This window comes from Cololabis saira, chromosome 12 (assembly GCF_033807715.1).
Source record: "Cololabis saira isolate AMF1-May2022 chromosome 12, fColSai1.1, whole genome shotgun sequence".
NCBI lineage: Eukaryota > Metazoa > Chordata > Actinopteri > Beloniformes > Belonidae > Cololabis > Cololabis saira.
In genome coordinates, this window is record NC_084598.1 from 23,993,710 (window position 1) to 24,020,713 (window position 27,004).

Below are 27,004 nucleotides of genomic sequence, written 5' to 3' on the forward strand. Positions count from 1 at the left end.
AGGATCCAGTCTGTCAGCGCAATGCCAAGCAAACCTGCTCCCATCAAGAAGTCTCCAGCCAAGAAGGCTGTGGAGAAGGCAGCAGAGCCTGCCCCGGAGCCTGCCCCGGAGCCTGCCCCGGAGCCTGCCCCGGAGCCGGCTCCTGCCCCCGTGGAGGCTCCACCAGCTCCCCCTGCTCCAGCTGAGGACACTCCAGGTATCCGGCTCCAAAACCCATCCTGGAACCAGAAAGGACTGCAGGATTAACCTCACTTAAGTTGTTTAGGCTTGAGTTTGATAGAGTTTAAGTAACTTGGATAATAACAAGAAAAAAGTGATGTTGCATCTTTTTTTTTCTTTAATCGTAAAGGTTTAGAGAGGCAGTTAATCACAGTTTTGGCTATTCTGGTTGCTGAATTTCTTAATGTTAAATGGTTTAACGTCACCACAAACTTCACATATAAAACTGGCTGTCAAAATTAAAATCTTGAAAGGCTGAATGGGAAATCAATCTCTGTGAAGGTAGGAATTCATGATGTATTATACGTTCCTGTAGATCAACCTACTAAATTGTTGGTGAGGATAAATGTACAGAACATAATGGGAGACAAGCTCTCTTTGCTTGCTTATTCTTTATTTGCATGCAGCTGTTGATCCGAATCATGACTATTTTAATGTACAGCCTCAAAAAATTATATGAATACCAACTCAAAGGGGAAAAAAAGGTTGCTCTGCATTTTGTTTTGTCCACGGCTCTTTTAGTATAAATTGATAAAATGCACACTAGACACAACAGTCAATTTCCCAGAGGGAACCTCCCAAAGGGAATAATAAAGTCGTCTGAATCCAAATCTTGTGTGTGTGTGTGTGTGTGTGTGTGTGTGTGTGTGTGTGTGTGTGTGTGTGTGTGTGTGTGTGTGTGTGTGTGTGTGGCGTGCGTGTGCGCGTGTGTGTGTGTGTGTGTGTGTGTGTGAATGGATGAATGGAAATCTTTAAGCCCCCCAAGTATATTTTTAATGACTATTTTCACACCATAAATGAAATAAATCACTGTCTAGCTTCCTGCACCTTGGAGAAGCAGTTGCAAATGGAAAAAGTCAGAACATGAAATGCATGGGACACCGATAGGTGTGAAACAGAATGACCCACCTCTGATGTTTACATCAATGTCCAGGTCTGTCAGTCAATTTATTGATTGTGTTTTCAAGCAACAGAAGGCTTTCCTCCTGTTTTTGTGCAGTGATTCCGATCATCAGACCTCGGACATGATGTACATCAATGGTTGGCTTGGTTGAAGAGATGGTACTCTTTTTTTCATGCAATGCTCATATTTAACCTTTAACATCAGCTGGTGGCAAGGAGGAAGGAGGAGGTTAAATAACTCAGACTGAGAGTAAACACACTCTTCAGGCGGTTCAAACACTAGCTGTAATTCAAGATGAGTGTTTGTGCACTGCTGTGCAACACTATACTGTTTATATTTCTTGCTCATGGCCTGCTGTGTTTTTCATCTTTTCTCTGTCTGAGTATTTAACCTTATAAGTTTCACTTTGTGGACAAAAGTTGTTTTATTTCAACAGCAAATGGCTCAGGTGCCACAGATCTCTTAAGTTGTTTCTATGAATACAGAGCAGTTTTTCCCTCTCCTCTGTTCTGCTGCTGTGCTTCAGTGGAGTCTGTGTTGAACAAATTAGGGAAAAACTTATTGATTACCTGCATGAATGAGGTCTCAATGTATGTCACTAAATGGCTTCCCTAATGGCATTTTAATGTCAGCTGCTGCTCCTGCCACCGAAGACAATGCTGCCACTCCCGCTGCAGATGCTACGACAGACGGTAAACACAAATCACATCACACACAGCCACATTTATACACGAAAGGCAATTTGTGCATCAAATAGTAACAAAATGCCATCAATTTAGTGCAACCTTACGTGTCTTTCATTAGCAAGCAGCACTCGTGTTGTGGATTCTTCATAAAATCTTAAACCACCTGGTTTTGTTTTCTGGTGCAGTTGCACATTTATAATCAGAAAGCCTTGAACTTTAATGGGCTATGATGCAATTCTTTAAATTCTTGTTTGATAACAGCTGCTCCAGCAGAAGCCGCTGTAGTTGAAGAACCACCCAAGACCCCTTCACCTCCGCCTGCAGGTAACACCACCAACTCCACCACCTTTTTCCTGCATTTTTTTTTACACATAGTCAAGGTCAATGGAGAGACATTAAACAGGAAGTAACTTAATATTCTGTACTATAAAAACATGATTTAGTTTGCAGTTGTGCCCGATAAAGGGAATGATCAAAATCCACTTATTTGCAATGCTGAAGGCAGCAAATATTTGTGATTTATGCTTCAAGAGCTTCAAGCAGTTGCGCTAACAGAGTTTGAAAGCAAATTCAGTCAAGTTATTATCAATGACTCGGTTATCACAGCGATGGAAATTTGCATGCTATGACTTGTAAACAAATGAGATTGGAGATTTTTTTAGACAAAATGACACGTGAATACACCACTTTTGTCTACAGAAAATTATGATGGGTTTCTTTTTCTCCAATGTTTTCCTAATATTGTGTCAGATTAATTGTAAATACCCTTACACAGAATCATTTTGTATAAATGGGAATGTATTTTCCTAATCGTGTCATTTTTCAACTGATTTTCCACCTTCCCGATCCCTTCTTCCAGTCCCATGCAGCCCTCCTGTGGACGTCTCCGTGGTTGACGTGAATGAATCCAGCCTCATCATTAAGTGGAAAAATCCAGAGACCCCGGGAGACTCTGGCTTGGATGGATACACTGTCGAGTACTGCAAAGATGGAAGTAAGTTTGCACATGTGTGTGCGCGTGCGTGTGCACAGGGGAGACCTCTGAAGCTGCACCTGTTTCCGGGCTGTCAGAGGGCTGATAGACTCATAGCTGGATCCAGACCGTATACGGCAGACATCAGTTCACCGGCTGTCGCTGGATCCTCTGACACCACTTTTAGAAGTGCCCGTTTGCTCAGATGACAGCATGCCTTCTAAGATTTCATTATGGTAGACGTTTATGTTCTTCTTATGGGCAGGTTGTTTGTAAACTTCTGTCGACAGGTGATAAAACACTTAACATGTCGCATGAAGGAATGTTTCACATTTTTGAAAGTGAAATTGACAAAGGAGGGTATAATTCACATCCCTTCAAAGGACGTAATAGATATTTAAATTCTTAAAATTGAAAAATACCTTGAAAGCTGTCATCAATTCAGAAACATCTGGGTTTTTTTCGTTCCCGCAGGCGCTGACTGGGTTGTAGCTAATGAGCAGTTGACCCAGTCTAACCACTTGTGCATCAAGCACCTGACAGAAGGCGACCTGCTGCATGTGCGCGTGGTGGCTGTAAACCCCGGTGGCCGCAGCGAACCTGGTGTGCTCGCTCAGCCCGTGCTGATCCGCGAGGTTGTTGGTGAGTACCGGTCAATGACAGAGTCGGTGACACTGCAAGGTCTAAATGAAGAGAAAATCCAGACTTATCATGGTCATCAAGTGAATACAAAACCTGCACAGCTGCACGCCATACAATTACACTTACTGGAGAAGGAGACGCAGGTGCATCTTTCTTGATGTGGGTTCATACAGCTTGGATTTTTACTGGTGTTAAGCCAATTTTCAAAATGTCTGTCAAGAGCGCCCGGTTAGTTGTAACTTATGACCTATCCTTAAAATACTCTTGTTGCAAACCGGCAGGTGGAGGCGGTATTAAATGCCATCCTCAGATGGACTGCACAGATGTATGTACGTGAATCACGATGGCGCTGACAAGTGCTTTCATTAGCCACAAATCAAACTTTCACTTGCATATCTTCAGACGCGACGTTTTCATCAGAAATAAGATGGTTGATTGTTTAGATGCTTTTTTTTAATTAAATCAATAGAAGTAGGCGGTACACCTTTGTATGTTGCTGATATCAACTAAACACCACAATTTATATGTAAAACTGGCATTGATTCTATGCATGTATAATACATAAATGCAATATATGCATGTATGTAATGAAAAATTACTGTAGCGTAGCTCTTCAAGCACCTTAATGATCCAAATCAAATATTTAACGCCAGCACCATTGGCTGAAATGATAAATATTGGACTGGTCTACTGCTAGTTGGCTGAAAGCGCCGTGAAATCCGGGTAATGCAATCGGACACTACCTATGAGAAGTCTGGCCGTGTCAGTCTTCGGAGCGATTTAGTCGCAGTCTCAGTCAGGCAAAGAGGAACATTTGGGTAATGAGCCTCTCTGGGAGACGTGTGATTCACTGACATAAACCTCACTGTCAGTTTTATTTATGGAACTGCTGTTCTGACTAACTTTATGTCTTACGCAGGTATGACTCAATGACGGTGGAATACTTCTAATATAAAGATGATACGCTTTTGAACTAGTTACACTTTCAGCATTGTAGGATGTTGCCCTGCAGATGTAACTGATGGTCTCTTAGTCAGTCCACTTCCTTTGGTCCAAATGAAATCATCTACAGACGGATTGGTGTGGAAGTCTTACTCACATTGTTCCAGTGGTGTCACTGGGTAAACATTCACTCAAATGACATCTCTGTCTCAACTGTGCTGCATAGATGTCTAGCAAATACTAGCATGCTTACACTCTATGGCTGTGGTCTAAGAGAGCAGTATGATGCACATGCCTGTGAATACATTGACGGGTGTAAAGTCGTGATGCTTTCTCATCTCTAAATGTATAAGTTATTATACATGTTGTTAAGTAGAGGTCATTATGTTAAACGATAAATCACACGCTTCAAATACACCAGGTGGTTTTATCAGTGTTTGTCGTTCATGCGCAATCAGTGGCAGCTTAAACATCATTAAGGACTGAAATTACTTTTGATCTTTCTTCATTAGGATGTTCAAGGTCCTTCTGAGAATGGGGAAAATCATGGACTGTAAAAAAGCTGAAAAGTAAATGAGCCAATGGTCATTTCCGGCCACCATTATTGAAAATGTATCTCAAGTTAAGTCATACAACTCATGAACTGTATCTGGCCAATATGAGGGAATAATTACAGCATGTCCAATTGGGGGGGGGGGGGGCAGCATAGTTATAAATGATGTAGTTTTCACCTCTACTATGATGAAGCCTACTTTACTTGCACAAGCTTTACAATTCAGGTTCTCTTTTCAGTAGCATTTTAAAGGTTTGTTCCAGATAACTTTGACAGATAAATACAAACATGAGTAATATTACAAGATCATTATCACATCAGCATTATGGTCAGCATCAAATGGCCACTTGTAAAGCAATCACAAGACTTTTAAATGTACAAAAAATATTACATCTCAGCTCTTGCATCTAAGTCATAGATATAAATTAATTACTTTGATAGAGGTGTGTTTCTCTGTCTGCATATTTGGTGCTGAAGCGCAACCACCTCCATTCAAAACACAAACCATTCAAAACACAGGCTCATCATGATTTAGCAGAAACATGTTTTTAATTCTCATTTTTCTTTTAACTTCCTTCTTCATGAATGTTTCTTTTCTTGGACATTTTGTTTCAAATCCGTCACTCAGCCACTAAAGCCATTGTAGAAAATGACTTTGTTTGAGATACTGCCATCCAGTGGGTAGATGCCATCATGAAGCAGCTAATGAAATTGAGATACAGTTTGGGACACCTGTTAAGGTCTGTTTATGTCTCTAAAGGAGAATTGTGTTGTGAGAACAGAAATAGGTTTGCATAATCCCACAGGCCAGATAAAATCAGATGGAGAGCCATATTTGGCCTGCAGGGCCTTGAGTTTGACATGTGGTTTAATGTTTGTAACAGTAGACACATACTTTTCTGGTGTTTTAGTTTTTCCAGTCGGGTCTGTTGACATACATATAAATATATATATTAAATTATCATTTTTTTCAAGTGTATTTTATCTAGAGAACCAAATGCATATTATGTAAGCCTGACATAATTTAACATATTCTTTCAGATAGACCCTGAGAAAAAAAGAATGTTTTGAATTGGATCACCACGCTTCGATTGCAATGAAGTGCATCTTTATAAGTATAAGTATCAAACAGTAAATGATCCTAAAAAGCAGCTAAAAGTACATGTTAAGCCTCAAATCATCACATCAGTCAATGTTGTTGTATGTGTTCTTGTTTGTAAGATCGTAAGATCAAGCTGACATCCCCGTTATCCACTGTCAGATACAAGCAATGGGGAGAAATACGGTCAAGCAAACAAAACTGCTGGTCAAATGAAGGGAACGAAACATGAGCCTAATTGGTGGATCCTTGACGGCTTGCTGTTGGTAAATTCAGCTGTTTCTAGGTTGGACGTCCATCAGTTTGAGCTTCTGATGAAGACCCGCTGTCCCACATCTGCTGAAAGCCCCCTACAAAGAGACTTTATCCAGAGACAAAGGCAGATTATATATTGTTTGCCTGAGGACTTGCTGGTCACTGGGTGGTCTGATGCCAGAAGTAGTTCTGAACATTGCTGGCAGGTTTGTTGATTAGCAGGGATTAGCATTTGAGCCAAATCTGGAGGCAGACCCGATATTCCTGGGAAATGATGGCTCCACGGGCCGGATCCCAGTTTATGCACCAATGATATGGTGACAAATGTAAGGACAGGGGGTGATAAGACATGCTGGGAATGATAAACACTGAAAGTAGGGTAATAGGATAACGGGAGAAAGATGGACACGAGGTTGATGGGGTGTGATATAAGAAGGCTTTTCGGTTGGACGAGAGGAAACAGGAGGGTGAAAGAGGTGACGGAGGGCAGCAGCTTGAGGGTTTTTTATATCCTCTAAGCCCAAACAGCTTCTGGGACATTTGCTGTTTATGCAGAAACCTTAGAGATGCGGTTCCTGACACAATCCTTAACCTCAACAAAACCAGCCAACGTAGTGGCCGTGTAAATATTTCACAAAGTACCCGATTTTAGACATATGATTTGACTTTGACTTTGACTTTATTTATCAGTTCTTGCTGCAATCAGCTCTAAATGTGATGTTGGACCTCATTAGTCAGTTGAAATTGATGACATCTTCTTTCTGGAAGCATTCATGGAAGACTTTCGAGTTACCAATGCTATTTTGGGAGCTGCTGAACGTAGGGTTTCCCTTTAATGCATCCCCTGCTCAGATACTGTACTTTTCTATTGAAACTATGTCTCTCAGACACTTGCTCATATTTCATGTGATATCCTTTTTCTTAATTATAAACTTGGACAAGGGACAAGCCAGGCAGTAGACGTCAATGTTCAATTTAATTTCATTCATTTAGTGTCCATTACAATGCAAATAGTCCCAAGACACTTTTCACAGACTTCGGACATGACTTCCAAGCAAACCACCTGGAATGAATTGATTTATCACAAATAAATATTAATCGTTGTGTTCATACTTGACAGGTTTAGTTTGATTGAAATGAGACCCCCAAGCAATTGCTTGTGCACATCATTTGAAGAAGTGTGTCACGCTGTTGCCCTTACAAAGGTGTGCAACAAGTAACACAATGATATACCCTTAAAAAAACAACAACTTACCCACAACAACAAAGTGGGTAAGTTTCCAACCAAACTTTGTTTCAATTCAACTGTGGCAGTGAATTTATTGTGGCCAGCCATAGCCTTTCCCTTCATGAGAAGTCTCTCTTGTGAAATATGCCTGGTACCCCTCCCATTACATACTGAATTAATCATAATGGGATGGAGGCAGGCCTTATGCAATAACTTACACGTCCAAAGGTCACTATTCACAACAAGCAAAATGGTTAATACCACCTCATAACAAAATCCAGCCACTAAGGGTTTTCTCCAGCAACACTCAATAATGCCAGAACCTGATAGTTTTATTCAGTTAGGTTGTTCTTTACAGTGCAAAACACAGTTTGAACAGATCTGGTCGTCAGCCGCTCCTCCGGTGTCACTGTCTAGATAGAGGAGATGCGTATAGGTTTAGTGATAACAGATGGTCTACTTGTTGCTGCTCCAATTACCTGAACCACTTCCCCCTACAGCTGAGTCAAAACCACACACTAACCAACAACAGCAGCAGCAACATTTACTGGCATTTCTACTCCACTTACACACCATTTTGGGTGTCTTTTGTTGTTACTGTTGTGGTTGTCCCTCTACTTTTATCACATACTTCATTTATCTTATTGGTTGCATGCTAGACAATGGTATCCTGAGGACGTTTCTCCTGAATCCATTGGCATTGCCCCCTGGCGATGAAGGTCAAATCCAGAGGAACCTGACCCATTCTTCATACCATAAAGGAAAAGATTTAGGGTGGAAGCCCAGGCAAACATGAATGAATGGTTTAAAAGATTACCTTAGAGTTATAAACATGGGAGCAACAGTATAATATGTTGCTAATTATATGCTATTATTAACCAGCACATGTGTGGGAACCACCGTTTTCTGGTAACGTATCTCTGTGTCAGGCAAGGCAAGGCAAATTTATTTATAAAGCACATTTCACATGATGAGCATGGACTCAATGTGCTCAAATACATAAACAAACAAACAAACAAAAGTGCGATCACCCAGCCAACCATGTAGATTTACTCAAACGCCTGTGCAAAAAGGTACGTTTTTAGTCTGCTTTTGAAAGTGGGCACTGTTAGAGCAGACCTTAGTTCCTGTGGCAAGGAATTCCAGAGAGTGGGACCCTAGTGACTGAAAGCACCATGAGCAGATCTAGTGTGAATTCTAGGTATGATGAGAAGACTCTTATTTGATGATCTAAGGGATCTGTCCAGTATGTATTCAGTGAGCACGTCAACCATGTAGGAGGGAGATAAGCCATTCATAGATTTAAAGACAATAAGAAGTACTTTAAAATCTACTCTTTGTTAACAGGAAGCCAGTGCAGAGAGGATAAAACAGGAGTGATGTGTTCATACCTCTTGGTTTTTGTTAGAATTCTGGCCGCAGCATTTTGAATAAGCTGGAGTTTATGTAACACTTGCTTTGTTAGTCCTGCAAAAAGTGCATTGCAATAATCTAATCTACTGGAGATAAAAGCATGAACCAACTTTTCAGAGTCTGATTGTGACAGAAATCATCTTACTTTAGATATATTTCCAAGATGATAGAAGGCAGTCCTGGAGACATCAGCTATGTGTTTCTGGAAGTTAAGATCAGCATCTCAAATAACACCCAAGTTTTTGACAAGTTCACAAAGTTTTACTGACAGAGGAGTTAATAAAGGGAGAATATGTTGCCTCAGAGCACTTGGACCAATTAAAATAATCTCTTTTTTTCTTCATTAAGCTGTAAAAAGTTTGTTTCCATCCAATACTTGATATCTGTAATGCATTGAATGAGGTCATTGACTGGGCTCAAATGATTGGCAGTAAAAGATACATATAATTGTGTGTCATCAGCATAAGAATGATATTGAATATTTTGATGCCGAATGATGGACCATAGTGGTAACATGGTAACAAATTGAAAAGTAGGGGACCTAGAATTGACCCTTGTGGGACTCCATAGTGAATGCTGACATTATCAGATTCATAGCTGTAGACCGAAACAGAGAAAGATCTACCACTTAGATATGATGAAAACCAGTTAAGAACTGAGCCTCTGAGGCCCAAACACTGTTCAAGGCGCTGAAGTAGAATGACATGGTCCACAGTATCAAAAGCTGCACTAAGGTCGAGAAGTAACAGAATAGAGACTTTGTGGTTGTCTGTGTTAATCTTCAGATCATTGATAACTCTGACGAGGGCAGTTTCTGTACTGTGGTTTTTTCTAAAACCAGACTGGTAGGCATCAAACAGGCTATTATATGACAGATAATTCAATTCAATTCAATTTTCAATTGAATTTTATTTGTATAGCGTCTAATACAACAGATGTTGTCTCTAGACGCTTTCCAGAGACCCAGAACATGACCCCTGAGCAATTATTACATAAACAATGGCAGGTAAAAACTCTCCTAGTGGGAGAAAAGCCTTAAGACAAACAGTGGCAAGGAAAGAAGAAGGAAGAAGAAACCTTGAGCAGGACCAGGCTCATAAGGGGGGACCCTCCTGCCGAAGGCCAGACTGGGGGGGTCAGGGACGTCAGCAGCACACAGCAGGCGGGATGACCAGAGGGGGGGGGGGGGGGCGCAGGCAGGTGGAAGCACTAACGGGATGACCGGGGGTGGTGGGGCGGACCAGAATCGCAGGCCAGCACGCAGCTCCCGAAGCTCCGGCCTGCAAACATGCACAAAAGAGAGAAAAAAAGGGTGGCCAGCACAAGAAACTACAGGAGCGATGGACAAAAATGATAGCTATGAGATACTTATAATAAATAAAAATGGAAATGGAGAAGAGAGGAAGGGAAGAGGAGAGGAGAAGAAGGGTGAGAGGCACCGCCCAGTGGATCATGTCGGTGCCCCCCTGCAGCATAAGCCTATAGCAGCATATCTACCACGAAGCTACGTATATTTGAGACTAACTATTATAGTCTTGTTCTATAGCTGCGACTATGTCTACTGACTCTAACACACTAGAGTTTACACTACCTAGAGATTTACCAACCCCAGCTAGAGGTTTACTAAACACTAACTATAGGCTTTACTAAACAGAAAGGTTTTAAGTTTAGTTTTAAAGGTGGAGGTGGTGTCAGCCTCCTTAACCCAGATTGGAAGTTGGTTCCATAGTAGTGGTGCCTGATAGCAGAACACCCGCCCTCCAAATCTACATTTGGATACTCTAGGAACTACGAGTAAACCTGCACTCCGAAAACAGAGAGCTCTGCCAGGAACATAAGGCACTATCAGGTCTTGCAAATAATGCGGAGCTAAGCCGTTTTGGGCTTTATACGCAAGTAATAAAATTTTTAATTGGATTCTGAATTTTACGGGTAACCAATGGAGCGACGCTAACACTGGAGAGACATGGTCTCTCCTGCTGATTCCTGTCAGCACTCACGCTGCTGCATTTTGGATCAGCTGGAGCCTATTCAGCAAATTACTTGGACATCCTGCTAATAACACATTACAGTAATCTAGTCAAGAAGATACAAACGCATGAACTAGTTCTTCTGCATCACTCTGCAAGATGATTTTCCTAATCTTTGCAATATTATTTAGATGGAAAAATGCTATTTTACAAACCTGATTAACATATGGTTTAAACGACAAATCCTGATCGAAAACAACACCAAGGTTTCTCACAGTTGCACTGGAAGCCATCGCAACACCATCTAGTCCCTTCCTAAAATGCTCTGGACCAAGAATGATAACCTCTGTTTTATCTGAATTGGTTTATCTGAATTTAGAAACAAGAAATTTCCGGACATCCAGTCCTTGATGTCCCTAAGACATGCCTGAAGTTTAACTAACGGTTCTGTTTCATCCGGCTTCATAGACAAATAGACCTGCGTATCATCAGCATAACAATGAAAGTGTATGCCGTGATTCTGGATTATACTTCCCAATGGCTACATGTATAAACTGAACAAGATTGGCCCTAGCACTGAACCCTGCGGAACACCATAACAGACCCTTGACTGTTCTGAAGGAACCTCATGTACTGTACATGAACAAACTGGAACCTGTCAGATAGATGTGATTTAAACCAACGTAGAGCTGTCCCTTTAATCCCAACAACATGCTCTAACCTGTGCAGTAAGATGCCATGATCTACAGTGTCAAAAGCAGCACTGAGGTCCAGTAGAACCAGTATGGACACTAATCCCTTATCTGAGGCCATTCGTTACTCGAACCAGTGCTGTCTCTATGCTATGATGCATTCTGAACCCTGACTGAAAGACTTCAGATACCTGTGTAATTGCTGGCAGACAACCTTCTCCAGAATTTTCGCCAGAAATGGAAGGTTTGAAATGGTGTCAGGAACACCTTGCACTATTTGAAATCCTTTATAGATTTCCAAAGTATTTTGTAATGTCTACAGGAAAATATGCCATCATAAATATTACACTTGAGTACAATCAGGGTTTGGTTTAATGCTATCTATGTTTTTTATGTATTTGTTTAAATATAAAATTACCCAAAAACTGACCTGCAAGTGAGAACACATCCTAAATTGATGTTTCTTCCAGTGATTAAGAAAATAAAACATGAACGAAGCAGAAGATGAACATGTTAAACTCCACTTTTCAGATCGTCCCAGGATCCGCTTGCCACGCTCTCTCAAATCCCGCTATGTCAGGATGGCTGGGGAGCAGATCAACTTGGTCATCCCTTTCGTTGTAAGCTGAACACTTTCAATCCCAAATAATATCCCAACCTTTTATGATTTGGAAGTGTGCATGAAATCTGTGAAAAATATGAATAAAAATTGACACATAAACCTTGAACCATGACATTTTATCTTGGCTTTGCCTGTATTTCCAAATTCACAGGGAAAACCTAAACCTGGGGTGTGTTGGCTGAAGGATGGTCAGCCTGTGGATACAAAGAGGGTCCACATCAGGAACACTGACAGGGACAGCATCCTGTTCATCCGCAGCTCTGAGAGGGAGGACTCTGGTGTTTATGAGATTACTGTTAAAGTAGACAGCTTGGAAGACAAAGCCACCATCACTATTCAGATTGTTGGTAAGTCATATGATGTGTAGGGTTATGTTAACAAGTCCACACAAATGGATGTCTACCTTCCAAATAATGTTGTGCACCATTTGGTTGGAGTTTGTATCTGCTGTCAGCTGCTCCTGTTAAATCTTAAGCTGGATGTTAAATTCATGGTTGACTTTTGATGTTAATTATTTTTGGAAAAGGCTCCTGTCATGCTCACAGAAGCATTCTGGTTATGATCGGAATCTTTTATGTAATACTGGCAATACTGTGTATCCTTAGAGCTGCCTGGTCCTCCTGCTAGCATTAAGCTGGTGGACGCCTGGGGTTTCAACGCCGCTCTGGAATGGACTCCTCCCAAGGACAATGGGAATGCAGAAATCAGTGGATATACTGTTCAGAAGGCTGACAGGAAGACAGGGGTATGGCACGCTTATATAAAGATCTGTATTCAAGAATCTGGCCAGCTATAACTGCTATATGCACTTCTGCATAAATCATCAACAAGGATTTGAATATAAAATAGTTTTTAAAGAAATAGTGGAAGATGCACACTGAGAAAAAGTGTAAGGATCAGCATAGAGGAATATGCAGCGTTGATTTTACTAATACTTCATCCAACAGATATATGCCAAAGAAACTCTGTTCTTTACCAGGTCCTATATATTTATACATGTTGGAAGAACAATATATAACATATTACACTGTTATTTTACAAAAAAAAGTTGTAAAGGAGTGTGTGGAGAGCTTGTGTAAGGCATTATTAATCTCTGATTTTGTAATCCATGAACTGCGTCCCTCTTTTCATTGAGATTTGTGAGCATTAGCTTATGCACAGCTCTCTCAATGTTCTGCCCCAGCATTTAATTCAAGTTAAGGTCTAGACTTTGAGCCATTGCAACATCTAGATTTCTTGTTTTTCAGCAATTTTGTGGTAGATTAGCAGTTGCTGTTCAGGGATTATTTTCCTGTTGCATCATCCATTTTCCGCCAAGCTCTCGCCATCTTCAAATGTGACTAGAATAGGTTAACAGACAGAGTTTATAGTCAAGAAAATGGTTGCAAAAAAGTCCAAGTCCTCCTGCTGCACCAATGTGCCAGTGTATGAGGTGTTGGGGCTGATGGTTGTGTTTGGTTTGCACCAAATATCGTGTCGTACATTATAATCAAATGTCCCTCTTAAGGGTCATGTCAATCTAAATTAAATTTTTCCAGAACTTTTGTGTGTTCAGATGCAGATTTGCAAACCTAAGCATGTTCTGTGAAGAGAGAAGAGGCTTTCTCCTGGCAGTTCCTTCCAAATAAGCCACATTATACACATGCAGTCTTTTTCTAAGTCCACTGTGGTGAACTTTTGACATTTAACATGTAAGTGAGTGTTACATGTCCTGGCCTTTGTGTGAACTTGCTTGGACATCCACTCCAGGGGAGATTGTATTATATTATATCCCAGCTGGATTTGAAATTTCCGTATAACACTTTCCAGATTGAGTGGTAGTAGTAGCAGCTCGTCTAAGACCGGCAAAGTGCCCAAATCTTTTTTTTTTGTTATTTTTCTGTTAAATATACAGTATTTATGTAATTAGTCACACTTATTGTGTACTTGATGGTCAGTTAAGTGCATTTGATTAACAGTACCTGGCTGCTCCTCGCACCCTTAATTATGATGGAGGCAGAAAGGGAATACTGAGTTCCTCACACAATGTGTCTGCATATTGTCTTAGCTTTATTGTTTGATAAACAGTGGCAAATTGTTAAATGTCACTTGTTCTTGTTTGTCTGAGATTGCGTTTATCTGACTTTAAGACCCAGTAAAGACCAGATTTGTCCTTATAAATATATTTTCAGAAAAAAAGGGGTGTATTTTCCTTTTTTCCGGACTGTTTACTCAGTATTGTTTACCATGAGTGCCTCACTAATGTAACCTGTCTGTTGCGTTTCCACCTGCAGGAATGGTTCACAGCTCTGGAACACTACCACAGACTAACTGTCACCATCTCAGACCTCGTCATGGGCAACTCTTACTCTTTCAGGGTCTTTTCTGAGAACCTCGTGGGCAGAAGTGAGGCATGCGCCGTCACCAAGGATGTGGCCAAAATTCACAAGACAGGTGACCTCTGAGATAAACATGCATTGCCTTTATTGTTCTGGATCAGGCTTTTTTAAAAAGACATTTAATGACAGGGCCTAAGTGCTCGTGGACACATTAATGAGCTGCAGTTATACTGTGAGGGTCTGAAGTGAAGACTTAAGGAGTGGAAATGACCTTGGCACTGATTTAAACATAAGTGGGTAGCTCTCCTAGCTAGTCCTCAGCTATCACTGAGATGAATTTTAAGAGGCTGCGAAACATTAGGCCTGCTGGCAGAGCTGTGTAACTGTGTGTGTTTGTATGTGTGTGTCTGTGGGTTGCCAAGTGTTTTATAGACCGTATCACCTAACCTTCAAGAAATGTCATCAGTGATGTGGATCCATTTCTGTGCATAACAGAGAATCTATGATACATGCAGACACAGATGCCGATGGTAAACTCTATATTAATTGGTTTATACTTGAATTATACATTTCCATGTAATACAATATGTATCAGCATTGTTAAAGTATAATCTTTCTAATGTTAACTTAAGTCATATCTGACTTCTGTATATATCTGCCTTCATATAGATATAAATATATATATAAACATAAATTTAGTTTTAGTGACATTTGATCCATCTGGTCAGGAATAAGGACACAGTCCATATATTAGGGTTCAGAACACAGCCTTGGCATGAATAAACCACCTGACCCTGCTAATAAAGATACAAGTATAGATAGGAATATAAATCACAAGATTAGACAAAGTTGGTTAGAGTAAAACACGCTTTCTGTGTTGTAAAGTTGTAGAACCTTTCCTCATTAGTCTGTTTAGTTGATCTCATAAGACAAGAAGCTTAATGTACTTAATGTCTTCTCTATAGTAGCCTGCTGTTAAATGTGTTTTTTTGCTGTCCTGAATTTTTGTTGTGCTGGGACATTAGTTTAGCCTTTGACATTAGTTTAGTTTACATTGTCGTTGTGAGGCAACTGCAGCTGCTTCACAGTGAAAACTTCCATCCACTTTTATTAGTTATTCTTTATCCCGTAAAGAAGAACAGCCCTTTACAGTTGATACCAGGATGTAGTGACTACTGTCCTCTTAGCCCTATTGTGTGTTCTGACAGGTATCAACTACAAGCCTCCTGAGTACCAGGAACATGACTTCTCTGAGGCTCCGAAGTTCACCACACCCCTCATTGACCACGCTGCTACTGTAGGCTACAGCACCAAGCTGCTGTGTGCTGTTCGTGGATGTCCTAAGGTCAGTCATGCACTTATTCTCATGGATATTTTACTTATATAATACTCACTCATCAACAGTCATGTACAGGGCAGTAAATATTTACATATTTTTCAGTGTAGTATATATTTAGAGAATTGCAGTTTAATTGCAGCATAAAAAGGAGCTTAGTTATGACATTAAGAGAGTTTCCCTTTTTTGTACAAATGAAAGCACAGACTCAATAAAACCATTTAGTATATATGGTATTCTACTTCAAATGAGGTATTAATGTCACGGCTTAAAAGATCCACCATAAAAGCTGGGCGGGGCCTGCGCTGCTATGTCGATGCACAGTTTCAGTATCTCTCTCTCTCTCCTTGGCGGCTGCTGCTCTGGGTTAAACTTATCTTTACAGTTGTCCAACTAACATAGATAGATTAGGTGGCAGGCCAGGGTGGAAATTCAGTGGATTGTTCACCTCAGCTGTCCTTGGTCTCTCACTGAGGACAGCAGTGGTTGGGCAATCTGCACATGTCTTCATATATGTGATAAATTAAACAAACTCGTACCACTTTCCTAATTGTCCTTATGTTTGTCAGTGAGACGTCGTCATTTTTTTCAAAATGACAACGTCTGGAAGCCATTCTCTGATTTATTTATTGTTTTATGACTCATATGTCTGCATGGTATTTCTGAACGCAACATCAGGATTCAGTTATCAATTTGTACACTGTGCTTAAAACTACCATTGTAGATTAAGTCTTATTATAATTGTCTGTGTCAGATGTAAGTAAGTAAAGTAAGTAAAGTTTATTTATATAGCACCTTTCACAGATATAAAATCACAAAGTGCTTTACATTAAAAAAAAAAAAAAAAAAAAAAAAAGGCACACAAATTAAAAGAGATTAAAAAGAAAAGATACCAATAGTATACATATATATAAAAACCTAGATAAAATTAACAAGGTACAGAAAACAGCACTGGGCTGGCATGTTAAAAACATAGTCGCAACGCACAATTAAAAACATAGCAGCAACGCAGAGACACAATAAACGGTTAACCAAAAGCCTGTCTGAATAAAAATGTTTTCAGCTGCTTCATAAAGCCTTCACAAGAGTCCAGAGAACGCAGTTGTGAAGGGAGAGCATTCCATAATTTTGGCGCAACAGCTTGAAAAGCACGGTCACCTCTGGATTTATAACGAGTTTGAGGGACAGACAGTAACGATTGGTGTGCTGATCTAAGAGCCCGATTTGGCGCATAAGGTAGGAGGAGGTCAGCGATGTATTGTGGTGTTTGGCCATGCAAAGCTCTGAAAGTTAGCACCAGTATTTTAAAATGGATGCGAAATTTAATGGGAAGCCAGTGAAGAGAGGATAAAATTGGAGTGATGTGTGTTCTCTTATTACTACTAGTTAAAAGGCGGGCTGCTGCATTCTGGACAGTTTGGAGACGATTGTGCTGGGGCAGATGTTAAAGCACAGTGATGGTCTGTGAGGAGCAATGGAAACCTTTCTTTTGTAGAGCAGAATCACATACTCTGAATGCAAACCACTGTTGCAGACAAATCAAACTGTATTCTTGGAAATGCATCAGTACAAATCATGTAGGTACATAATGCTTCATCTCAGTTTCTGGCCATTCTGCTGTAGAATTGGCTTTTCCTCTGTCTTTGTTTTGATCATCCTCCCCTTGTAAATTAAAATGCCAGACTAGTTGGATTATTAATGTTTAACACGAGAGTACTTTCTTCTCTGGTGTGGACTTGAGAGCCTGTTGATAACTTTTGAAGCAGCCCAGTAGAAAGGCATTTCCAGTAGTCTGATAAGGTGTCCTGCTGTCCCTGATAAAGAGCTGTTGCATATAGGGGGAGAGACTGCATTAGGAGCGAAGAGGGGAACACAGAGAATAGACGCTGATAAGAAGTATGGCTTGAATCCACTGTCATGTCTACGTGGAGATGTTGCTGTAATACAGGATGTACTATTTTTGCCATCCGTCCGGACTGCAGCGTTTCTCAGTTATCAGTGTGAATGACAATCTCAGCAGCATCCGCACATGGAACAGGGACAGACAAATGGGTCTATTCTTTTTTAGCCAGTTATCTCTGCCATTTAAATAAGGACAGGTCTTCAGCCATTCTAACAATTTCTGAAGCTGTACAGTCCAAACATTTCCTCAACTAAATACATTTTTCATCTGTGGGACCTTCACAGTCCAGTTGCTTTAAATAGTTCATATGGCTTTGGCGAGTTTAACATTAGAGAGAGAGAAATTGACATCACACTGCATTCAATTCTGTTCAAATCTTTTGTTGCACCAAGGGTGCCTTTTGTGTGCAAGGCCTGCATAATAGCCATCATTATGGTGGTTAAAAATGGGTTAAAAAGATGTCAGATTTTTGGAGATCATATTGTAGTGCAACAATGCATTGTTAATTAGCAGATCTAACCCTAAGTTACTGTGAAACTGTGAAAGTCTTTGGATTTGTAATTTTAAAATCATGCAAACTGCATGCACTGATTTAAAAACCTTGTTATATTGTGTAGGCATGTGAGTGGTAGTTATAGCCAGTAATATCACCATATAGAGCCATGTTACTATCTTTTTCCTTGGGGGAGCAATTTTTACTTTGAATTCTTATGTCATTTCCTTTCTTTTTTACCATCTCATCCCTCCCTTCATAAAATTTTAACATGTTGATTAACTTTTTCCCTCAATTAAAACGGAGCTAAAGCCAGCAATAGAGCAGATGCAGATCGCAGAAGGTCCTAATTCTTTTTTTTCACCAAATAGCTGCATTAGAAGTGGAGTTCAATAGCATTATTTCAATATTTCATCGGAGAACATAAGTGCTATGGCAGATCAAACAGCTTAATGGAGGAGTATTTATCATCACAGCAAGCCATCAAGTACATCTTGTCCTTCTTAAGAAGTTTAATCTTGGAACAAAAGTTGTTGTCCATGTTTGCTGACGCTGCTAAAACAACTCTGGGGCATGCTGTCCTGCATCCGGTTTCATACTTTACTGTATATTTTCTGATTCTATCTGATGCTAAGATCCAAAAAACGTTCTCATATGAATTCAGGTTTTGATAAGAAACACTGGCATGTGTCAAAAATGTTGTTTTGTAAAAAAAAAACGATAAATGAATTGCACTTGTGTAGTATTACTGTAAATAAACAGAAATTAATCAAAAATTAAGTATTTTACTGGCAGTCTTTCAGGAGAAATTCAAGTTTAGTGCCCTCACCATGCTGCCATGCAGACAGATGAGTCGGCATGGCCTTTCCCTCCTCAACCTTTAACCCTGATTAAAGGCACCCTGAGACCAAAAGAGCTGTGAGGAGGTGGAGACAGGAAGCTGAAAAATCTCTGCTGGAATGTTTGAGGCTGCAAACCGCAATACACTCTCTCAGCCACACGGAGATGACATCAATGTAATTTCATGTGTGGGATTGACACATGGAGTAAATGTCTGTGTGAACAGCACCATCTCCACCAGAAGATGGGTGCTTCCTCAGCAAGAAACCCTGGTTCACCAGTGACACGAAAGAGCTGGTAAACAAGAAAAAAGAAGACACTGGAGAGACTAATTTCAAACAACAAGGCTGCCGGTCCAGATGGCATCAGGCCCAAAGTCCTGACGGCTTGTGCAGACCAGCTATGTGGGATTCTGGAGCACCTACTCAAGCTTAGCCAGGGCCAGTAGAAGGTTCCGGTGCAGTTAAGAAAATCCTGCCTTGTTCCAGTACCATAAAAATCTCATCTATCTGTCTTAAAAGACTAGATAGACATCATTAATCCTGGAGAAACTTAAAGGAGCTTGAGGCCGGATTGTGGCAGGATTTATGAAAAAAATCCGTATACATTTTAAGTTTTCTAGTAATAATGTCAGATGAAGCGTTCCAAACCAAAAAGAATGAGCCCTCTAGTGTATCTCTCCTTTGCCTTGAACAGGCTGTGTGCTGCAAAATGTGCTGCAATTCGGTCCCGAATTTCCCGCGCTGGGCTGCGGATGTGACGTCACATGATGCTGCATGTACGTTCTCCCCGTTCTCCCGTGCCGGCTTCACTGTTGGCTGCAGTACCCCCGACGGCCGTCGTGGTGAAGGGTGGCGCTAGAGAGTCTCATTTCTTAAAAGGAGCCTCAAGCTCCTTTAACTAAGCAAAGAAATACCTTTCAGGATTCATTGCAGCTTGCTTATCATCCTCAAGGGAAGAAGTAATCTGCTTCATCAAATCCACCGTCATCTGGACAAAGCAGGCACAACAAGAGGATCACGTTCTTCTTTCTCCAGTGTGAGAAACTTCAGAAGACACGGGTGGATGTCTCCACATTCACCTGCAATACTGACTAGCCGAAAAACAGACCACAGTTTGTAAGACTTGGAGGGCTGTGTATCTGACCGGGTGGTCAGGAGCACAGGAGCACCACAGGGCACTGTAGTGTCACCATTGCTACTCTGTACACCTCAGTCTTCATGTACAAGTTGGAGTCCGGTCATCTGCAGAAATACTCTAATGACTGCAGTTGTATCAGTAGTAAGCAAGACACTGAGTCATCATGAACATAAACAAGATACTTCCTGCCCACAAACTCTTTAAAGAATCTTAATTAGTGACAAAATACGCAAAATACATTTTCCCAAGCCTCCAACCTTGCGATGTCAAACTGTCTAATCAAATCTCATAATTATTATTTTTTCAGTCTATGAATCTGAAAAATCAATTGTGTAGGTATTTTGAGGAAAGCTGCAAGGAATCCTGTTCTGAGCTGCATCACCTGCGATATTAATCAGTAACCAGAGTCACGTAACGTTGCATGAACCATGAAGGAATCTAAATAGGGTGCATGCTGCTGAAACCCAGATCAGTACATCTGTGGTCAGAAAAAGACTTGTGTTACTTCCACTCTGCCCAACTGTTACACTCAGCATTCAGTGGTTTTAAACAAGTCGGAAAAAGATTGCACAACTGTTGTATTTTTAAATCATTATGTTTGAAATTATATATTATGTTTGTGTTGTAAACATGTAATACTGGAATTGCCAGTCCATTGTTCAGTATGTAAAGGTATGTATTATTTCTTCCTCAAAGCCTAAAATCGAGTGGCTGAAGAACAAGATGGTCATTGGTGATGACCCCAAGTTCCGTCAGATATCCAACCAAGGCATTTGCTCCCTTGAGATCCGAAAGCCCTCCAGCTTTGATGGTGGTGTGTACACCTGCAGAGCCAAGAATGAGCAGGGAGAGGCTATTGTCTCCTGCAAGCTGGAGGTCAAACGTATGTATCCACTCACTAAAAAAGACACACCACTTCTCTAATATTTACCATACATGATGTACTCTTGCTGTAAAAATAAACTCTTTGAAAAGATAAAAAAAATGAATTGACTAGATTTTTTTCCCGCTACAGAGGTTCCTACTTCAGAAGAAAAGAGCAAATAAACCAATATCCGATCTTAAAGAGGTAAGTGGCATGACTAAGATATGGAATTGCTGGCTTAGTTTGCTTATTAATGAAATGAAGTGTTAAAATGGACAACTTGAAATATTGCAGTCCTCCAGTTTGATAAAGGCAAAATGAAATGCATGCAAATTGGGCTAAAATTTAATTAAATTCCTTTAAACCCAAGCCCCCGTCACTGCATGTATCAAGCTAATACATGCATAAATAGTGTTTTCCAGCTAGCTTTGTTATTCTTAAAGGAAAACCTGATACATGGTTGGATATTTTTCTGACCATGTATTAATTACAATGGTCGAAAGGGTAGTAGCTCCCAGCTCGACAACTGAAGCAGCTTTCATACATGGACTGTAGTATAAAGGCACAGTGGAGATCCCCTCTTCATTTCACCTTCACTCTCCAGCTGTGCATTCACAATGACTCTGTAAAGATGCAATACTACGCCCACAGCGTGTGCTCTCATAAAGCACTGCAGCAGCCCTCTGTGTGAAGGTGGTTCCTTTCCTTGTCTTCAGTCTATAGCTGGCAACGGGTCCCTGATAAGTGCTTTATTCAGCTCGGGCTTATTGGAGCAGAGCACTGTATTATTTTTACATAAATTAAAGCTTTTATCTGGTTATTCCAGTAGGAAACAAATACTTCTGGCCTCCTGCAATGTCTGGCTGCTGCAAGAGGGAGATGCCAGTGGTTCGGTCTTACCAGATTGCTAAGCAACCTATTACTTACACATGTCCATCGATTTACTTCGCCATTAAATTTGCAAGCCTGGTGGTGTTTTTTCTGCAGCATCTTTAGTTTGCTTGGGGCGTAGGCTTTGTCCCTTTTGCAACAATGCTGCAAGATGGACAGGTGTTTGCCAGCCGCTCTAACACCAGGCTCTGTCTCACCATCCTCGCTGATTGATTTCATCCCCTGTACTAAGTTTGCACCCATCCTTGTACCACTGTTATCACAATGTCACACAACATTCCTTTTTCCTCTGTTAAGCCTCTGTTACTACCTCCCAAAGTGTAACAAAGCCTGAACCGCTGCAAGCGATATTGGAGGGGCAGGCTGGCAGGCAATAATGTAATATTATAAACAAGCTATGTCAATGGGACTTGAGATAATCTCTGTATTTACTGTTAGCATAGTAAAGTTGGGCATCTGACATTGCACTGTGGTATTATAGTGCCAGTCCAGTCTGATGAGCTCCACAGTTCAAGATGTCTTCTAGTTTTAATAATATAGCACCGGCTGCAGGTTTACCAGTGTGGTATGATGCATATAAAAACACTTAAGACTCAAATTGGATTAAATCTAAACTGTACAAGTGTCAGGAGATCTGCCTCATCATTTTGCCCTCTTCTTGTTCTCTCACTGCTCTCCTTTCAACCTTTCTCCTTTGTGCAACTCACACACGGCAAGCCCTGCTTTTGGACGTGGTAATGCGACAAAGATTAATGTACATACGTCAAATAGAAATACCAAATTTGATGTTTTTACAGCTTTCATAGATCTATTTATACTTGCTCTATCCGGGAGCCATGCTCATGTTTCAGTATCCATGTTTTAAATATTTTACTGGTTTTAGCCTTTTAATAAGTCCCAGTAGCCCTCAGGGTCATTTCAGCTGTTGACAGGAGAGTCCCCTGTAAAGTCTTTTTTAAAACAGAACATTAAAAGAGTCGTTGACAAGAAGAAAGTATAAAAAGCAGGAACAAAAAAAAAGGAAAGGAGAGAAGACATTTGAGTGCGTAAGGATGACAAATATTTGACTTAATGTTTCTTAAAGAGATGTGCTGGATAGCTGAAGGTTGTAAAAGAGTGAAAAATTTTGGTCTGATGTTATGATGAGCATCCCGCTGATCCTTTTTACAGCACTGTGAAACACTATCACTTACACCAGGGGTCTGCAACTTGCGGCTCCGGAGCTGCATGCAGCTCTTCATCCTCATTGTAGCAGCTCCCCTTGACCTTAAACATAAATAAATTATATTTCTGAATTCATTTTTAGTCATATTATTAGTTTATTTTGTTGGGCAAAAATCTTGGAGTTTTAGTTGATGCCATCTAATTTTAAAATAACTATTTATATATTTATATTTATTTTTAAAGCTGCTAAGCTCTAGCTAATTCTTTTATTTATTTTAAAGTGGGGTAGTTTTTATTTTATTTTTACACAAATATAGACTGAAAACAACTACGAAAACAACAAAATGTAGTCAATGTAACATTTTTCTTTGTTCTATATTCTTACAGGAGCAACAGTGTGCAACACCACCTAATCATAGCTCGAAATATAGTCCGCTGACTACAACCAGCAGCAATGGTTTGTGGCCAAATAGATATTATCATGCTTTGCTGATTTAGTTGAACAATGAAAACAGCTGATCACAAAAAAACTTAAATTAAAGCCTTTGGATTAAGAGTAGAAGACAGCAATTGTGCAATTGACTGAGAAACACATGGCTCTTTCTGTTTTCTTTTTTTTATTGTACAGAAACATCTGGTGTACATAATGTTCATGCTGTCACCAACAACGATGCTTTGTCGCTGATTATTACGCATGTTGACAATTGTAATGGCTCCCTATGATCAGAATGCATCTCAGTGTGTGATCAAATGTCATACTCCAACTAATTCAATTCCTCGGTAGAAAGAAAAGCAGAATTTTAATTTAGCACAAAATATGTATAATAAGAGGTGGATTGTGGTATATACTGTATCTAGTAGTTCACGTTCATTACAGTGCCTCGCTTTTCTGTCTTGGTCTTTTGGCACTAGCAAGTGGGTGAAGTTGATATGCAATATGCACACTCCAAGGGTGACCTTCAATTTGTTTAGGGACATAAGTGTATACGCGCTGCACTTTAAATGGGATCGCATGTCTCTCAGACTGCCCCCAAGTGAGGCCAGAACGATCAGTGCATCCTTGATGTGTTTGGATGAATTCACACCTGTATTAACAGCTGTCCTCCCGTGATCAGATTACTCAAATAGAGGGTTCACTCCAAGTGTCCATTTGTACACTGTGCCCTACAAATTACGCGATCTTGCTAGTGAGTGTTGGGATGCGGTCCTGTGAGGAACGGGGGGGGGGGGGGGCATCAAGGGGAAAATAAGGGATTAGGCAGGGAGCGCCTTTGGGTGACGTCAGCACAGCACTCCACAGCTTCTAAAAATGACTCCAGATGATCTGACACACAGCCAAACTCTTCACATTACCATGAGTCGACAAGCCAAGTGGAGTACAGCGAGAAGAAGGGAGAATGGGCTAAGAGGGCAGAAACCGAGGCAGATAATCCCTGGTGGAAAATACGCAGGGGATCTTACGCAGGCACACATACAGTACAACACATAATTAGCCCTATTTAACCTCCATCATTAGTTATCTTTCCATCAATGCCTTTAAAGAAGCAGCAGATACATAAAACCTTTAGTTAAAACTGACTTTACACATAAAGGCTGAAATGTGAATATGACTCATTTTTGCTAATTTTGTACGCCCATGTGTATGTATAGTTCCTTTTTTATGCATCAGGTTCATATCTCAGTTCTTCTTTTATACCTTTTTTAAATATCTATCTTGGTAGAATGGAACAAATATGCACAAGTCTGATTTCAACTCTTATATTCAGCCACATATACGAGCAGGCTTTTATGCAGGACCAAAACTGATATTTCAAATAAAAGCAGAAATAGATATATTTAGTTTGTCCCTTTCCGTATACATGCATTTTTGTCAAGAAATATATATATTTCAACATTTTTTTTTTTAAATTATGTCAGGTTTGCTCCTCCATAGACTACAGATATAAAAACACTGCAGCACTACTACAAAGCCATGCTAATTAAAGAACCAAAATGTTGTCATTTGAGAGACTGAAATACTTGTCAGTGAAGGTGAGAAATGTAATTTGGTTGATGGTCTCAATTCCACGGCCCTGACCAGAACGAGCGCTGACAAGCAATAAAACATGTGGCAGAAGTGATGCATGTTCAGGGCAAGGGAACCAACGTTTAAAAAAACAGTTGTGTTACAAACAGGAGGCCGATGAAATGCATCCGCTCACAGTGTTCGACAGCATCAGGTTAATGGGAGTAGGCTGGCAACCTCTGCTGTATCTGTAACGGGTGATCACATTGCCTGAATATTGGGTCAGACAACTTTTCAAGGAAATCATCAGCAGGGAGACACACATGATAATAATGATACACAGTATTTCTAGTGAAATCTTAATCTTGATTTGTTTTGCTTTTTATGTTTTCCCCTTCAACATATGGTGCCTAAATCGCCCTCGAAACATACGTGCATAGTCTGTGCACATTCTCACTGCACATTCTTTTTTTTATACATTTTTGGGGATAAAGAATATGTGCATGGTTTTAATGTATGTATACGTAAAACATTTTGCCCAAGGTGTTATCATGCCCTTATCATGAGTTCCCAATTGTGTGAGTAAGTTTTGCATTTACGGTAAAACCTCAGTGCAATACCCAGTGATGTAATGGATGTGCATCTCTTGTGTGTCTTGAATACTTACTCTCTGACCTTTCTTCTACAGCGTATGAGGAGGTCAGAGATGATGTTGCGGCTGGCTTTGCAGACGTATGTGCATAATGAAGAAGCAGACAGAAAACAGACTCATATCTCTGTATTTGTCTTCACTCACACATGCTGATTCCACCAAGAAACCATCCCAGCCAAGTGTTGTACTGTATGTTATTTTAGTTGGTGACATGTATGTAAGGCAAGATTTATCAGCCTTGTTTTTGCCTATGTCCATGTGCTGATTTCAGACAGTGAATATATGGACATGCTATTGCAATGATTATGTTTAATAAAAACGGTATTTTGTCACATCATATGTGGATTTCTACTTTCATTTTACAACTGATCTAATAATATAAATCCTATATTCAAAGGACAAAAAGCGGATGCACATTAATTTGCATTATCATTTTATTACTGTCACACACCAACATTTGCTGGCTTTAGAAAAGAAAACTGAGTCATGCAGATTAAAGGTTTTGCTATATGGTTTCTTTTGCCACTCAATTGTGTTGAGGAATGTTATTGTGCTGTTCAGATTAAGCACGTGTCTCTTTTCATTGGTAGATGGTTAGGATAACAGAGAGACTTTTAACACAGATATACATGATTATCTGTGAACTGTACTTTTGCCAGTTTGCATTTTTCTTGCCTGCACCGTTATTTGAGAGATCTGACATGTTTGGACAAACGGGAGAAAAGGAGAAAGGCTTCAGGGCAACATTTAAGAGATCCCTCTAGTAACCCAAATGTAACGTGAACTACACATTCAGTTAATTCACCACTTTGCTGTGGCATACAGCTGTGTCATGGGAAGTTAGGTAATTTCACTTAAAGAGTCCAAAATTATTTTATCATTGCAAATATATTGTCATTGATGAGTATCTTTGTGTTATGGAAGACCAAAACTGACATAATTAAAAAAAAAAGCAAAAATATATATTTTTTGTTTTTCCTTTTTCTTATACATGTATTTGTTGTTTTTACATTCCCTTGTCTTCTATTTTAACTTTTCCTTATGCATTTCTGCATCATTATGCAAATGAGGATGGCTGCCCATCTTGGTCCAGCTCCTCTACTATTGGTCAATAAACAGGAAGGAGCAGGAGGACAGCCCTCCTCATTTGCGTAACGAGACAGAGATGCATAGACGCGACCATACATTGGAACATGGCT

The 27,004-nt window shown here is 40.2% G+C and overlaps 1 protein-coding gene across 2 annotated transcripts; it reads left to right on the forward strand.

The window, feature by feature from the left end:
- mybpha (myosin binding protein Ha) lies at positions 1–26,142 on the forward strand. Of its 2 annotated transcripts, XM_061736069.1 has the most exons (13): positions 1–196; positions 1,756–1,815; positions 2,071–2,133; positions 2,669–2,803; positions 3,257–3,424; positions 12,108–12,196; positions 12,350–12,545; positions 12,804–12,943; positions 14,472–14,631; positions 15,725–15,861; positions 20,925–21,111; positions 21,244–21,297; positions 25,842–26,142. In XM_061736069.1, the coding sequence occupies exons 1-12, from the start codon at positions 22–24 to the stop codon at positions 21,273–21,275; spliced, it is 1,542 nt and encodes a 513-aa protein (XP_061592053.1). In that variant the 5' UTR covers positions 1–21; the 3' UTR covers positions 21,276–21,297; positions 25,842–26,142. The 2 variants fall into 2 exon arrangements, with proteins under 2 accessions (XP_061592053.1, XP_061592054.1); XM_061736070.1 differs by lacking the exon at positions 1,756–1,815.
- Positions 26,143–27,004: the final 862 nt, after the last annotated feature.

Bases quoted from the DNA above. Each gene is read 5' to 3' on its own strand.
- mybpha (XM_061736069.1), top strand. From the start codon at position 22: ATGCCAAGCAAACCTGCTCCCATCAAGAAGTCTCCAGCCAAGAAGGCT. The intron at 12,197-12,349 runs GTAAGCTGAACA...CCAAATTCACAG, and splicing joins ACTTGGTCATCCCTTTCGTT to GGAAAACCTAAACCTGGGGT. The intron at 14,632-15,724 runs GTGACCTCTGAG...GTGTTCTGACAG, and splicing joins GGCCAAAATTCACAAGACAG to GTATCAACTACAAGCCTCCT.